This window comes from Odontomachus brunneus, unplaced genomic scaffold, assembly GCF_010583005.1.
Source record: "Odontomachus brunneus isolate Ranch 3 - 2012 unplaced genomic scaffold, Obru_v1 Obru_scaffold_092, whole genome shotgun sequence".
Classification (NCBI taxonomy): Eukaryota; Metazoa; Arthropoda; class Insecta; order Hymenoptera; family Formicidae; genus Odontomachus; species Odontomachus brunneus.
The window spans coordinates 1244947-1260654 of NW_022639542.1; the positions used below are offsets into that span (position 1 = coordinate 1244947).

General features: G+C 41.2%; 2 protein-coding genes across 4 annotated transcripts in view; one reads left to right on the forward strand and one right to left on the reverse strand.

Annotated features, from left to right (window-relative positions):
- The window catches only part of LOC116848298 (prominin-1-A), a 33974-nt gene extending 24292 nt beyond the window's left edge, over window positions 1-9682 (reverse strand). Inside the window, exons 1-5 of one of the 2 annotated variants that reach the window (XM_032824218.1) lie at window positions 9537-9682; window positions 8835-9212; window positions 8079-8134; window positions 7641-7816; window positions 6883-7070 (exon numbers count right to left, since the gene is read on the reverse strand). In XM_032824218.1, coding sequence (XP_032680109.1) covers window positions 6883-7070; window positions 7641-7816; window positions 8079-8134; window positions 8835-9212; window positions 9537-9552 — 814 coding nt within the window. In that variant the 5' untranslated portion in view covers window positions 9553-9682. The remainder of the gene's footprint in view (window positions 1-6882; window positions 7071-7640; window positions 7817-8078; window positions 8135-8834; window positions 9213-9536) is intronic. The other variant, XM_032824219.1, reaches the window with a different exon arrangement.
- The window catches only part of LOC116848300 (trace amine-associated receptor 9), a 112326-nt gene continuing 96865 nt past the window's right edge, over window positions 248-15708 (forward strand). Inside the window, exons 1-2 of one of the 2 annotated variants that reach the window (XM_032824226.1) lie at window positions 248-383; window positions 14177-14226. In XM_032824226.1, the coding sequence (XP_032680117.1) occupies window positions 14191-14226 (36 nt within the window). In that variant the 5' untranslated portion in view covers window positions 248-383; window positions 14177-14190. The remainder of the gene's footprint in view (window positions 384-14176; window positions 14227-15708) is intronic. The other variant, XM_032824223.1, reaches the window with a different exon arrangement.

Below are 15708 nucleotides of genomic sequence, written 5' to 3' on the forward strand. Positions count from 1 at the left end.
CCCCCCCCCCCCACACACACACATAGGCACACACGCAACGCCACTAAATTATTAATAAACACTACTGACACTACGTAACTAGAAATGAATGTGATCGAAAATTTGCGTTATCGATCTGTCGAATTGCCGATCTGATCGAATCGATCTATCTAATCGTATGCAGCCGCGGGATTGAGCCTACAGATGTCGCCGTTGTAGCAGCGCGGCGTACGTGAGTAATTGCGAGGGCATCTTCGACCTTTTCGCACCGAGCAACCGCCATTGACGCATCGATCAACATCGCTTCGTGCTTTATGTATCTTTTGAGTGTCGAAAGTGAGTCTTGCGTGGAAATACATGTCGGGAGTGTCGAAACAGCGATGTATGATCGTCGGGAGAGTATCGTAAGTACATCATTAGGCAGTAATCTCCTCACTCTCGATATATACAACCGATGCTTGTCGCGACGCGTCTCTTATACTTGTTATTATTATTGACGCATTCAAATAGTAATGGAATCGGACAATCGTCGGATTTATGAATTGGGAATTAGAAATGCGATGAGATAATCGGAAAGATAGATACGCGATATCGAATCTCGGAATATAGCATCGGTCTATTAGTAAACGAGAGACACGGGAATGTATATTCCACTCGCAAGATCGCGTTGTAGAGTGGCGACTCCGTTCACGTTTTGGCGCGCATTTTCAGCGTCCGTCATGCATTGCGCGGTCATCTTCCTTTTGTATCGAGCAACAGTCATCGACACATCGATCAATATTGCGTTTTACGTGCCTTTTGAGAGTCGAAAGCGAGTCTCGCGCGGAAACGAATGTCGGGAATGCCGAAATAGCGTTGTGCGATCGTCGGAAGATAATGTGAGTGTCTTCCAAGCTAAGCTTTTCTCCGTATATATCAATCGGTGTGTGTTGAGCCGATGTCTCTCTCTTTCTCTCTTTCTCTCTGTCTATCTTGCACTTATTACCGACTCAAATAGTAATAAAATTAGACGATCATCGGCGTTGTTAATCAGAGATTAGAAATTGAGTGGTAATCAAGAAAGAATATATAAAATAAAGATAAAATCATACACGACATCGAATCTCCCCATATAGCACAATGTTCAATAAATATCCTAAGAGCTTTCTAAGAATATTCGAATATTCTTAGGATATCTATTAAATATTTGTGCTATATGGGTCGGAAAATAGTCGGTTAGTAAGAGAGAAAGAAAGGTGTATCTTACAGAACACGACACGTTTTAACGTGAATTTTCGGTGTCCATCGTGCATTGCGCGACGTCTATAATTTTCTCCTATCAAACATCCGTAATTAAGCCTAGATCTAGAATGTACTCTTTGCTTCTTGTTTTTTTCTCTTTATCTCTTTCTGTCTCAAGCCAGAAAAAGACAAAACCAGAAACAGGAAGAGTACATTGTAGATCAAGCTTAACACGTCGATCGACATTGCTCTGCGCTTGACGTATCTTTTGTTGGTCGAAAATGAGTGTCATGCAGTGTCGAAACAGTGGAGTGTCGAAACAGCGATGTGTGCAGTCATTGAGTATCATAAGTACATTACTGAAACTGTTTTCTCCTCGATTCTCGGTGTGTGGAACTGGCGTTTGTCGCGACACGATGTGTCGAATAAATATATTTCTTAAAATTGTTTTAACCATCGATTCACTCAAGTAGTAACAGAGTCGAACAGTTGTCGGATTTATTAATCGGGAATGAGAAATTCAGTGATAATCAATGGAAAAAAGAATGACGCCGGAGATATTGCAAAATATGTTGTGACGTTCATTGATATCACAAATATAAATTTGTGACTGTATGAGATCTATATCTTTACATATTATAAAGGTACAACGAAGGTTAAAGAATTATACGGCCGAATATTTTCGCGTTCGCGATCAACAGTTAACTAACATCACGGAATTATATTTTGCTCTTATTCTTTCATGATTGGATTTTAAATTGGAATCTCCGTTACTTATTTTTTGTACTATATGAATACACTGAAAATGCATAGCGTGAATTTTCTTCTCGTGAATGAGGTATTATGTGTGCTCCTGATGGATAGAATATACACGAAAATTGTGGGAGGAAACGAGAGAGAGAGTGAGAGGGAGGGGGAGAGCAGGATAAAGAGAGACGAAGTAAGACAAGAAAATCAAAGAGGCTTCTCTTTAGATCGAGATTACTCGTCCTTTTGTATAAATAATGCTAAAGGATAAGAATGAAATTCGGCAGAGCTAACCCGTGTCGAAATTTTGGTGCAACATTAATTCTGCAAAATTCCATTCAAGAATATTTGGAGTATCGTATCTCATTACAATGCTCTACAGACTATTGTTTCATTTTGATACTACAAATGGTTACTTCGCCGTTTACTCGACTTCGTCTCTTTCTTAATCTTGATGTTTAAAGAAAAATTTATTTCACAGAATTATATAATTTGCCAGAATTATTTTAATTATTTGGTTACCTCGCGATATTCTAACTGCATTTAATTTTTATCTAAAATCCGAAACATCAATAATAAATTGCATTGCATAATAAATGTGATATCACGCACCTAGAAACATGTAACGTTGCCTGAGTTCCGGAATCCTGCGTTTCCGAATTTCCTATTCAACATTTTGTCTCTCACAAGTAAACCTACCCAAAAGTTACACTCCAATTTCTTTCTAATTTGGCACAAATGTAGAAGTACAAAAAATATTTAGGTCTTATTTTTTCATTTTGGTCCATTTTGAATTTCATGGACAGTTTATAGTTTTTTAATATTCTCACTCCTATCATTAACAAGTATAACAAAAATGCATAAGAAATAAAATCGAATACAAGATATAATTAAATAATTTTAACAAAATCGGTATAGCTGAGAAATAAACCAAAATTTCTTTAGCCGAGATTCCAACCGAAATATTTCAAATCTGTGTTTTTATATTTAAACAAAACATAAAAAGTTAAAAAAATTATTTATACAAATAATTTCTTTGGCCAAGATTCGAATAATTTTTTAATTTAGCACAGATTTTAAATATTTCAGTTGGAATCTCGGCTATAGAAACTTAGAATGGTCGATATTTTTTGTACTTCTATATTTATACTAAATTAGAAAGAAATCGGAGTATACCTTTTAGGTAGATCAACTGCTGTGGCACTGACATTGTCACTGCTACTTTCGTATAAATGCGAAACGGTGAAACGTGTGTTAATTAACGCTATGTCGAGTCTGACTAACAGAAATATTTAAAGTGACAACGAAATATTTTAATTTTCTTTTCGTTTTATTCGTAAAAATAAAGATACCTAGAGATATGCTATTTATTATAATATTATTATAATATTATTATAATATTTTTTGTAAGCCTTGCCGCTTGGCAGGAAATATTTTTATCACCCGACGCGGATTGTAACTAACACTTCACGTCGCCGGTATGCTCGTCGCTCGAAATGTAACGACTCGTCCGCGAAGAAATACGCGTCATGTGACAGTACCAAAACAATGGACATAAAGAACGAAAACATCAATAGTCAGTCCCTCACTGAACGTTCGAGTGATCACAAGTATCGACACTTTCAAAACATTTCGACCTTTAAGGCGGCCAAACATATCGTCATGCGTCTTGTCATCTTCCGAGGTTTTCCATTTTTTGTTTCGTGTCAACAAGCCATACCGCAAAGTATATGTGTGTCAGTGAATTGGTTATTATTCTCGCCGGGAAGGTGTTCAAAATATTTCGTCGGCTCGTGAAATATTAAAACCGGCTTTAATCGGTATCGCAAGATTCAATATGCGTTACTCCGATCCGAGTTATATTTGCGTGATTGTCAATGACAGTGTCAGCGTAGCTGGCAGAACGTTGAATAAGAAAGACAAGATGTCGAGACCTGCTAGTGATACATCGTACCCTTTCAGGTATGTCAAATAAATTATTTGTTATATAGGAAATTTTTAATTTTAAAAGAAAGATTTTACAGAATTTGCCGAAGGTAAAGATAGTCGAGTTGAAATTTAAAAGTCAAGGTTCATGTATATTTCACTTTTACGTATCGTGGATATATTCTGAATGTATTATGGCTCTTTTATCTTCTATTTCGCTGGCTAGAGACGCATAACATAGAAAATGCGCACTTATTCATGCGAGATTTTGTAAATTTTATAAATTTGATATGGTAATATCAATGATAACACGAATGAGCTTTCGAAAAAAGAAGATGGTGGGAATATTGAACATTAACTACAAGACTATGATAAATGCACCTTGAACACAGGATGGTGAATGAACTAGTGATCGTGTATGCTTCGCACTTCGTTCCATGCCGCGAAAAGCGTAAAGGATTATTTGATATATGACTCTCATCGTTTCGAGAATAAAAATACTGTGCTGTCGCTCCTTTTTATACATTACAAAATAACAGATGCGTGAAAGATACAGCTTTTGCGCTCGCGCAATAATGATCGAAGTATCACGCTTCGCAAATAAAGCGAAATCAAAAAACAGTACGCTATCGCGAAAATGCATGACATCCTTGTTCGGTCTCTCGAACGCGGTATTATTTTAATGATTATAATACAACATTACATCTTTAGTATACCTTTGCATTGTCATGAAAGCATGTTTTAAATTAATTGAATCGTTATGTCGTTAACAACAAATAATTTCGTCATGTGTGTGTGTGTGTAAACGAAATAATGCAGAAAATCCCGCGAACTGTTAGCTCGCGAGAAAACGATTAAAAATATTCCAACCTGTGCTGGCGAATACGTCAAACACGGGCATATCATAAATATAAATGCACATATAATTCAAGCGTTATACCATCCGCCATTTAACTAAAAATGTTTCTGGTCACCACATACGGTGAAATTACTTCCTACCGGTGAATATGTCCTGCTATCGCGCATGCAAAACGAATGAAAAGTAATTGGACGGAACAGGAGAATTTTTGAGAATTTAAATGTCACATATTATTTTATATCTACATTTTTTGAGATCTCTCTTGAGCTGCAAGCGTTAAAAACCGAATGACCTGATGTTGCTCCTTCTTGTTTGTATATTTAATCATTTTTTATATTTTGAAAAAATTCGTACATACGTATGTTGTTCAATTTCTACCATGACAGTTTTTACTAAAAGGTTTTTAATTGGGAAAAATGATATTCATAACGTCTGTCTAGCTGGTCCCCCAAATAATCTAAAATGAACAGTAAAATCATATAATTATACACTATTTATGTGCGCACCGAAAATAATATTAAAAATTTTGCGCCTCCATTCATCAAAAAAACATCAAAAAAAATTTTTTTTGGGAGGCCAAGTTGGAGCTAACAGCAAATTAGCTCTCCATCAACACTAATGACAAGCTATTTAAAAATAAATACAAAATAAATTAATATTTATTTAATATTAATTTAATAAAATAAATAGGATAGATATATTTAAATTAATAAAATAAATAGGAATTATGCGCTAATTATGCGATTTTACATTCAGGTGATTTCGATTTTTGCGCTGCAACTCTTGAGAGACTTTTGTCTTGACGCAAAAAATATAATTGCTGTAGACTTCCTTTAAAATGGAAAATACCGTTAACTCGATTGTGTACGATAAATCTACGATTTATGCGTTTTTGATTTAGATTATTGATAAAATGAAAAATGTTAGAATATTGCTTGATTAATCGATTAATTGATTAGCTAATCCAATTCTTTCCCCGAATCCTCCTGTTCCTGAAACGACATTTTCCATTAAACAAAATTCTATGACACAATTACATTATATCCATATGTATAGCCACATTTGGCTCGTGTTATTAACGTTTGAATTTTGAATTTTGGAATGACACGCGTGGCTTCCGAAATTAGCGATTGGATTGTGCCTCGGTGCGCCGCGTTAAATAGTTAGGTCGCGTTAAACCGTGCGATTTTGGCGTCGCTTTTGCGGTCGGATTAATGCGTACGCGGCGTAATCGATTAAATTCGTGGACATGCGGGCGGAATTTTAACATTAAATATAAGCCTAACGGCGTTTAGCGATGGATCCGGTCGATTTGCGGTCACGTTCAAGAATCAAGAGCGGAAGGCCGCTTGCAACCAGACGCTATGTTGCGTTAAAGTAGCGAAGTTCTAGCAGTCGAACCGCAAGCGGTTTTCCGCTTTCCACATACACTTTCTCTCCCTCTCTCTCTCTCTCTCTCTCTCTCTCTCTCTCTCTCTCTCGACCTCCTTCAGAAATTAACTAATTGGCGACTCGTTCTGTGTTCTCTATTACCGTTAACAGTCGGCTCGCAAATACACAAGTTTCTCTTTGCAGTAGGATTTTCGTCTGATCACAAACGAGGTGAGAGAAAGAGGGAGAGAGAGTGAACACAACATAGAAAATATGTATCTTGAAAACGCGTAAATATTTTATTACGAAGACTTCGTCCCGCTGAATCTCTCATCTTTTCAAGCTTTCAGGAGTACGCACGTTATAGTGCTTCTAGTAACGCGATCTCGCATCATTGTCGTTATATAATCTCAATGTTTCCTCTTTATTTTCCGACTTCTCTCGCGCTTCGTGAGATAGTTTTTACACGTCGAGCGTCGACGAGTAAAGGTAACGAGACTGAGAAAACACGTGTGTACTCGAGACAGAGCACAATTATAGTAACATGGTTGTGTTTGTGTTAATAACACGAGGAAAGGGGACAACGTTCGGTAAGCATTTCAGAAATCGCATCCGTGGTCGCGCGCTGATACTGTTGGTTGAAAGTCCTCTCGCATGTTGCTCCGCGCTCGGATGTCGTGAGGGGAAGAGACAACTCTTTTTGCCGGAGGGAACTCATCGCGTCTAGCGTCTTAATAACACGAGCGTTTTAATACTGCGAAAAGGGAATTTTCACTCACTGTCCAGATCGGCGAGAACCGCCTCACTGGCCACGTCCAAGCTCCTCGTGAGACACTTTCGCAGCTGCGACGTTGTATCCGCGTGATAGTCCTTTAAGTCCTGCAATGCCGTCTCCACCGTCATAGGTAGCTTCCCGATCCCGGCTCCCACCGTCTCGTTGCATATTATCATTGTCACCATGCAAGACCTGAGTACCACGCGCGAAGGATCATGAATAACTTAGTGAGTGCTCGCTTTCGTTAAAAGGTTTTCCAGCGTCGCGCAGTAAGACGAATAGCTACTTAGACCTACTTAGACCATTCTCCTTCTTCCTAACTTTACTTCTTCTCTTTTTGCGTGTATCATCTTGTTATTATCACAGTTAATCTAACACGATTGTTAAATTGGCGAAAGAAAAGAAGAGGAAGATTCGTTGACACTTTTGTGTGTAAACTAAGCATGCTTCTTCGTCAGTACCACGTGCACTCGAATTCTCCATAGTTGCTTAACAGAAATTGGGAAGAACAAAAGGAGGCAAGAACGTGGCTTTGTAACGGACGTAAAATAGTAAAATGGGCGGCGAATTTCTCTCGTGTTAACGTAAAAAGTCGACGTAATCGGGGGAACTTTATCACCGCGGGACTCGCGGCGATTACACACTCGCGGCGTGCAATCAAGAAGGATAGAAGAATTAGGGAACACGGCTTGGGTTGGAAGTGAGGGTAATAAGTTCTCGAGGGCGGTGTGTCTAAGAACGGAGAATCGTCATAGATCCTACCCGAGCATAAAGGCGAGAACGGCGAGGAGAAATGCGAGAACACCGGGATGCCGGGAGGGTTTGTAATCCTCTCTGATTGGACGACAGGCGAGCCAAAGTTCCGTGCCAGGTATTATGCAGGCCAGTACGCAGCACACGCCTACTAAGCCCAGAAAAGCTGCTTCCACGTGCATAGACTGTAAAAGTTAGAGCGAGGCTTGCGAGAAACTTAACTGTGGCAGCATCCGTGCGTCGTAGATCGTGGAAATTATGTATTTCGCGATTCGCGCGCCGCGTCCGAGGAAATTCCCATCCCAAAACGAGACGGTCGAGAGCATCCGGAGCCATGAGAGAGGCCGGATGAAACTAATAAATGAAGCTTTGCGCTTCCTTTAATGATCTACTTCACCGTGCGCCGGTAGCTAAATATTGCCGGGTCCCGGCGCGATTTTCCCTTACCTCGGAGATCAATTTGCCGGCGCTTATGCGATTTTCCACAACGTCCGCCAGCAGCTCTGTAACGAGCGAGAAGAATTATAATTTTCTCTTTCTCGTTCTCTCTTTGCCTGCCTCCGCGTCGCTAATTGGAAGAGAAACGTTAATAGAGTTTAACGATATCGAGAAATTTATCCGGCTTACATCACTCGACGTGGATCGAGCGACATCGAATTGACAAAATGTTCAGAATTACTCGCACATCGGCGGTGAAATACGAGATATTCGAGAAATTAATAGAACCCCCGATATGTTCTCCGCGCGATATTGTACACCGCGAAAACCAATAGAGTCGTTCATCGCCGCTTTTCACACAGCTGTCGCTCTCTGCTCACGCGTAGAGTATCTCTTTGATTACGCGATTTCCAATCATTTATTGAAATTAATTTGCTGAGATATATATATATATATATATATATATATATATATATATATATATAGAGAGAGAGAGAGAGAGAGAGAGAGAGAGAGAGAGAAAGAGAAATATATAAAGGATGAGTGTTTGAATGAATCGAGCGATGTGGCAATGTGTGTTGCTTTTTCTCTTCTCTATTTTGTTTTTCTTCATTTTTTATCGAAATAGTCTGCGTGTGAATCGACACGACTAGGGAAACCACTCGATTTCAGTATAAATTGCTCGAAAGACGCGTATGTTGGAGGACTCTCAAGTTTAAAACAGATTCCGCGGAAACCATTTGCGTTATCGTTATTATGTCTTACCGGTCGGTACATCGTAAGGCTGTATGAAGGAGAGGAAGCCCCTGAGAAAGTCGAAGGCGAACCAACCCTTATCGAGATGCAAACTCGCCATCTTGTAACGCTTCTCCGCGGTGAATTTCGGAAACTTCAGCCTCGGTTTCTCGTCCCAATCGTTGGGCGAGGTCAACGTCCGCGGATGCGACACGTTCGGGTTGTTCTTCGTGCCGTCTGTAAGCACGTCCGCCGTCGTGTCCATCTCGCCTTCCCGCGTCTCGTTTGAGAAAGGAAGAATGAGGAAGCTGTCGGTGGTCGAGCAATTGTTACCGCCCGGGGCCGAATCAGTCGAGACGGACTCTTGAAGCGTGTACGCTCTTGAAGTGGCAACGACCAGCAGGAACGCTGCAAGTTTCAAAAGAGTGCACCTTACACGACATACGTTGTCTCACTTTGCTGCTTGCGCTCGCGTGAAACGGAGCGACGACAAAAAACCCATCGATCTCTGCGAAAGCTAATGAACTTTAAGAATTATTTCGAGGAACCTCGCTTGGACAGTAACACTCTGTAAGATACACGGAACTTCTTCTTCTTCTCGCGCTGTTTCGCGTCGAATTACTTTCGCAACTTGGATAATCCCAAGGCTTTCTTGACGAAAGGGCGTTCTCTGCGCGGTATCTACGCGCGAAAATTCAAGAGAGCTGGAAATAGGGCGAAAAGCACACGTGCCTTTGATCACGACCATTTTTCACAGCGGTGTATTCACTATTTCCCGTCTTCCTCCGTACGATAATCGGTGCCGGCGACGGTCGCGTCTCCATCGAATCGTGGTCCGCAGGCGGACTGTCATTTCCAGTATTTTTAGAGGCTTCCGCGAAGCCCCGCAGGTGCAGATGTTGTCGAACCCTGTGAAGATAAGACGGCGAGTTAGCCGTGGTGGGCCGACCAGACACGGGTCAGCCGATACTTATAAACCTAAGAAATCGGGAAGTGCAATGCAAATCGGGTCAAGTCGAGCGATGCAGTATAGAAACAAAAATTGAATATTGAAGTCGATATTTTGTTGTCTGTTCTATTTAATCTATTTTGCCGACAGATGCTTCTTTGGAGAACTTGCGAGTAATATTTCGTGCGTTTTTTTTGTGCTATGTAAGACTGCACGCAAAAAAAATTTCAGTTGGTGCAACCAAATAGGAACCAACTGAAAATTAGATGATCAGAAGCGATATCTCTGTTATGAAAACGAATATTTCTGTTGTTGAAACCGAAAATATTCGTCTGAACATTCAACGATATCAGAACTCAATTGAGGCAACTGAGAACAATTGACTATAGAAGCCTCATAAAGGAATTGTTCTGTTCCTACAACCGAATTTTCGTCTGGTCCCTGAGCAATCGAAAATTTGGTTGCGTCAACAGAATTGTTTTTTCCGCGTGCAGTTTCTGTGTGTATTAAACATACGCACAGTAAACGCTGGTTCTCTAGGATATATCGATGTTAAGGAAGGCTCAGGTTAAAATTTCGACTCGGCTACGACAAAACACGCATTTATTATGGAAATGTGTCATTCAAGAATTTGACGACACGGAACGCGGGCAAAAGCACGAACGCAAGAGAAAATATAATCGCGAATAAGAAAAGTGGATGTAGTTATCGGTAGCTGGTGATTTTGGCGCGCGAGCACCTAAGAAAGGCGCGCATCGAAAAATGTTTTGCAACATTTTGTTTCCGCTAAATTAAGCGCCTAATCGCTGACTCAGGCCACCACCATCAACGGTCGTTTCGACGGCGACGAACGAGCTCCAAATAGCGCTTCACATAACGAATGTAAATTAGTTTTTGCCCGGCTCCTGACGTCGACCGCGTGACTTTAACTTTCTCATTCGGTCGAGATAGCCGCGTGTCGCGTATGTCGGCACGATATGGCATTTCATATATTTTCGGGGGACATTAATGCACTATCACTCGGATTTATTTCGTTTCTGACCAAAAACAATCTCGTCCGAAAACACAGTGTCGCGCTCGAAAAATTGCAGTCCTGCCGAACGAGAAGTTGGCGAGATTTATCGATGAAGTTTTTACTTCGGCGATTCGTTACACGAGTTAGCTGGTGGGGTAAATTAACGGAACCCCACGATTTAGAAATGTGCGCGATAATAAAGCGCGGCCCAGAGGTTCGCTTAATCTGCGTGCGATCGGGACGATTTTACTCGTTAACGAATTAATGCGACTAGTCGCGCGTTCGGAGAGGACGCAGTCATCTCAGGCAGTTTCTCTCGTCGTTTATTTTATTAAAAAAAAAAAATGAACAAATAAACATTTAACTCTAATTCAATCATCTCATAAACGAACACTTCGTCTGAGTTTAGCCGAAATCCACAATCTTCCCTTCAAACGGTTACCTTGTCTCATTTTAACGTATGTTGCGAGCAACGGCCTCGTTACAGATTGCAAATGAACGCTAACGATAATGTGATGCGCGACAGTCTACGTGGATTGCCGCATACCGCTATGCCGTATTTGATGAACACGTGTCCCTTTGGGACACACGACATGTATAACTACGCGTATTTAATAGAGACGGTGATTAATGCAGTGTTAAGATAATTATTTACGCATGTGTAATTCTCTACTTTATTGTCTCATTACTTGCTCGAAATAATGCGGTCTTTGTTACACGGAAAAACAAATTTCAGTTCGGTCAACTGAACGACCGGACGAAAAATTCACTGATGAAAAACGATGTTACTGAAAACACTTGTCAGAACATCCAGCTGGATTATAACTCGGTTAAGATACATGAGTACAGTTGGCTGAGCAGGAAACTCCTACAGGAATCTTTCTGTTCCAACAACAGAGTTTCTCATTTGATCCCCGAGTAACAGAAAATTTAGTTACACTAACGAAGTTGTCTCTTCCCCGTGTATACATGTGATGTATATATCGCGCACGATAATTACATACGCGATACTTCGAGTGTCAACGTATAAGGACAACACGGGTTAAGCTAAACGGCCGGAAGAACACCCGGAAAAAAAGTTTCATTATACTTTTTGCAACGGGGAATTAATTGCATTACGAGAATATTCGTTATCACGCGAGTTTAATACATCATTTTAAACGGAACAGAAGAGAAGCACTCTCTTCGCGCGAGAGGCAGAGAGAAAGAGGGAGAGAGGTCGATCTTGCATATAAATTTTAAAGGGCCGAACGACAAAATCCATTGACCGTAGGGATTAGGTTTATCTTCTCGGCCGTGCTCGACTCACGTACACACCACAGTGCACGACGCTGTTTTACTGATAAAACAGCCGCAGCAGCGGACGGGACGGTGGATATCTGCGGAAATAGGAGAGCCAGGGCGAAGTATCCGTCGTAACTTCATGAGTTTTACGTAAAACGTGCACTCGCCTCTTGGAGAGCGCGTTGCGTTCCGGACGGATTTCCACGACTCGATTTCCGACTACTGCCTGTTCGCGGCTGCAGAAATAATACTCTTTTTCTCGTAGTTCACCGGCATTCCCGCGCTTTCCCGCGCCTTCCCGGCAACCCCGTTTCGCTCGCTAGACTCTCTTTCGAAGAGACGAATACTGGCTTACCCCTAAGACCGGCCACGTCGACGATAATCCACGGTGGAACGAGGATCAAGCGACCGTGGTCCGTCTTATTGTTCGCCGATTTCTTGTTACGAAATCGTCGAATTCTGGAAGCGCCGTTCCGGGATTACAGGCACGGAACGAACGATGGTGCTGGGTGGTAACGAACTCGCGAATTGAAATTTCTTATCAGGCACCGGGAATGCGCAACTCATCGAGTACGTCTAACTAAAACAGCCTGGATATTATATATCCCACGCGGGATTCCCGCGGAATAACTCGCAAAAGTATTCCGCGCTACGTCGAAGAACATAGTAATGGCTGGAATTCGCGTTTAATCGACGCCTGTCCACCACGTTGCCTTATTAGATAGCGCTGTGAGGTTCACAGCGGCGGCACACCGCTATGTACTTCCTAAATTTCTTGGAGTGGAATCTCATTCAAAGCGAGTGAAAAGTGGCAGTATTTTTATCGAAGCGTAAATATCACTACTCGAGATCGCGCGAGTGAATTTTTCACTCGAGTTTGAAATAGACTTTGACACCATATGACCATATTCCCGATCATATATATCGATTAGAGTGGATATGCTCTTGTGTGACGGTGGAGTACGTCGGATTAACTCTTCAATTTCGAGTAGAAATATTCACTCGACGATTCAGAGCGGAGAGTTCGCTCTATATGAGTGAAAAGACACTCGTATTGGAGTGTCTCGATAGTCATTTTATATTCTTCAAGCGAAATTTCGCTTTTAAAAATTTGGAGAATAAATTATAAGTTTTAAGAATAGGGATGAAAAATAGTACGTATAAAAGCAGCGATCGAGTGTTTCGATTATGAGACTGACAAAAATTAAAAATATCTCGTTGATATTTAGACTTTATGAGCACGCCGCGTTCACGTGCAATACTTTTCAAGTTTCTTGAAGGTAAATTCTTCTTAGAAGATCTTACTCAAAACGAGGGAGAAGTGGCAGTATTTTCGCTAAAAGCGATGGTGAAAATTGCGAGAATGACTTTTTCACCATCGATTACAATGACAATGCTCCTTTGATGGTGAAGTACATTAGATTCACTCAGCGGAATTCGTGCTCGCACGACGCTGATGGCACTCGCTCTCGCGCCGACGTACTATTTGCTTCTAAAGTGAGGTGAACGACCGCAACGAGCAAGTGGGTGGAGTGACTATGCTTATCTGAGCCGCGGAGTGGGGGGTAACGAGCTGTACCATCGCGTACAGTATAAAGCCCGTGTTACACTACGGATTGGAGATAGAAGATTGCGGATTGAAGATTGGAACTGACCAGTTGGAGCCAAGCAGGCCAAGACCAAAGTGCATTGATTCGTCGAAATCTAATCTTTAATCCGCAATCCTCAATTTCCAATCTGTAGTGTGACACGGGCTTAAAGGCCAAATCACATTAGCGATTGGCAATTGACGATTGACAATTAAAGATTAGATTTTAACAAATCAACAAGCTTCAGCCTTGGCTTGCTTTGTTCCAATTGATCAAGTTCCAATCTTTAATCGTCAATCATCTATCGCCAATTATTAGTGTGATTTGGCCTTTAGGTGACTCGCGCTGAAGGTAGGTTCGCCCTAACTTTTCTTGTGCTTTTGTATTTAAGCCTTTACGATCGAAAATTGATGCGTTTCAATAAAAGTTGTCAAGTCGACGATTACAAAGACTTATAGGATTATATCTCGCGTATTTCCTTCGTTAAACCATTAACCTATGTATCTAATCAGCAATATTATATTTTTTGTTTCAGATCTACAGCAGAACATGGCAGCAGAGCGCTCCTCAGTTCCCGGTATTTCGGTGAGTCACAAAAGCATACACGAAAAGTGATTTAAAGTTTTAGAGGTGATGGGTATATATAGAAATCATGTTTATTCAACTTAATGCGAATTTATATGGATCGTAAACTTTTGTCTACACTGAGAGAAAGAAATGATTAATCTTACTGCAAATTATGATCATTAACAGCTATATTTTAATGATGATCTAGCAAAAAAGTAATAGTAGTTGCGTTTTTATCTGTTTTTAAGGGTTAAGCTTGTCAATAAATACCCTTAAAAATTTATTATAACTTTCTTAACGATTACGAGGAATCTCGGTGCTATTTGTACTTTTTAAATCATGATCAAATTTTTATCTTCATTTTTCTCTAAACGTATTCCATGCAGGTTAGATTATTCTTGCACAATTGTGACCAATTATTTCACTGTGCGATAACAATCACAAGTACTCGACACTTTTCTTTCAGTGTAGAGTTCTGTAGATGTATAACGTAAGATGGGAGATAGGCAATGAAGTTAATTCAGCAGTCATGTTTTATTAATAACAGGCGTAAAGTTTTACGCACCTGCAAAGTCTCTCTTGGTTTCATGAACTTTCAAAGCATTTACAATTTTCCGGTTTCCTCGTAGCACAGCTTATCGCCCGGCGCGGAGCGTTAAGCGCGCAATTAAGGTTGTATACAATTGCGCGATTCAATGTAGAGAGAAGGGAAATAAAAGCTCGCATTAAAATTCAGGCTCGATATAATGCGCGCGTTAAGTGTTCTTCACGAATGGGCGGAACTCAGTTTACAATATTTAATATTTAATATATACCGAACGTGACGTGTTTGCCGTAAGCGTTGAGTTATTCGTAGCTAATGCAACGTTAACGGGGTATCACGCCCCGTAACATCGCGCCATTGTGTGCGCGCACCGCACGTGTTCCCTCCATTAAAACTTCTTTTTTTTTCTCCCGGCGTCTCCCGCGAAATCCGAATCGCCGCGAAATCCGAATCGCAATTCGATCTCCCTTCTTTTCGCCGTCGACAACTTCCGTTTCTGCGCGGTTAGCCTTGTGCGGACGAACGACGGACTAGAGAGATTCGAATCCGTCTAGAGTGGCTCTCTCTCTGTCTCTCTCTCTCTCGGTGTGTGATACCAGAATTGGGTTGGCTCGGCTGCAGCGGTGCCCAACCGCGGCTAAATCTTCCCCGCGGACAAAGTGCGAGATTACTTTCGCCGATGGCGAGTGACTAGGAACTCGGCGGGAGACCTCTTCCATCACTGAATGGGCCTCTCTCGCCGCTAACGAGAAGGTGTGTACTTGGCCCCTTAATTGGCTGTACCGTAATTCCCGGACCGTTGCTCAAAGGCAATTCTGTCCCGAAAACATGGCTAATTGCGCGATATGGCCGTGAGTAAATACTTCCGGATCCGCTGTCGAAAGCGAGAGGGTGCAGCGCGACGCTTAATCTAACTTACTGGCGAAGAATGAATTATGGGAGAAGGGCGAGAGGGA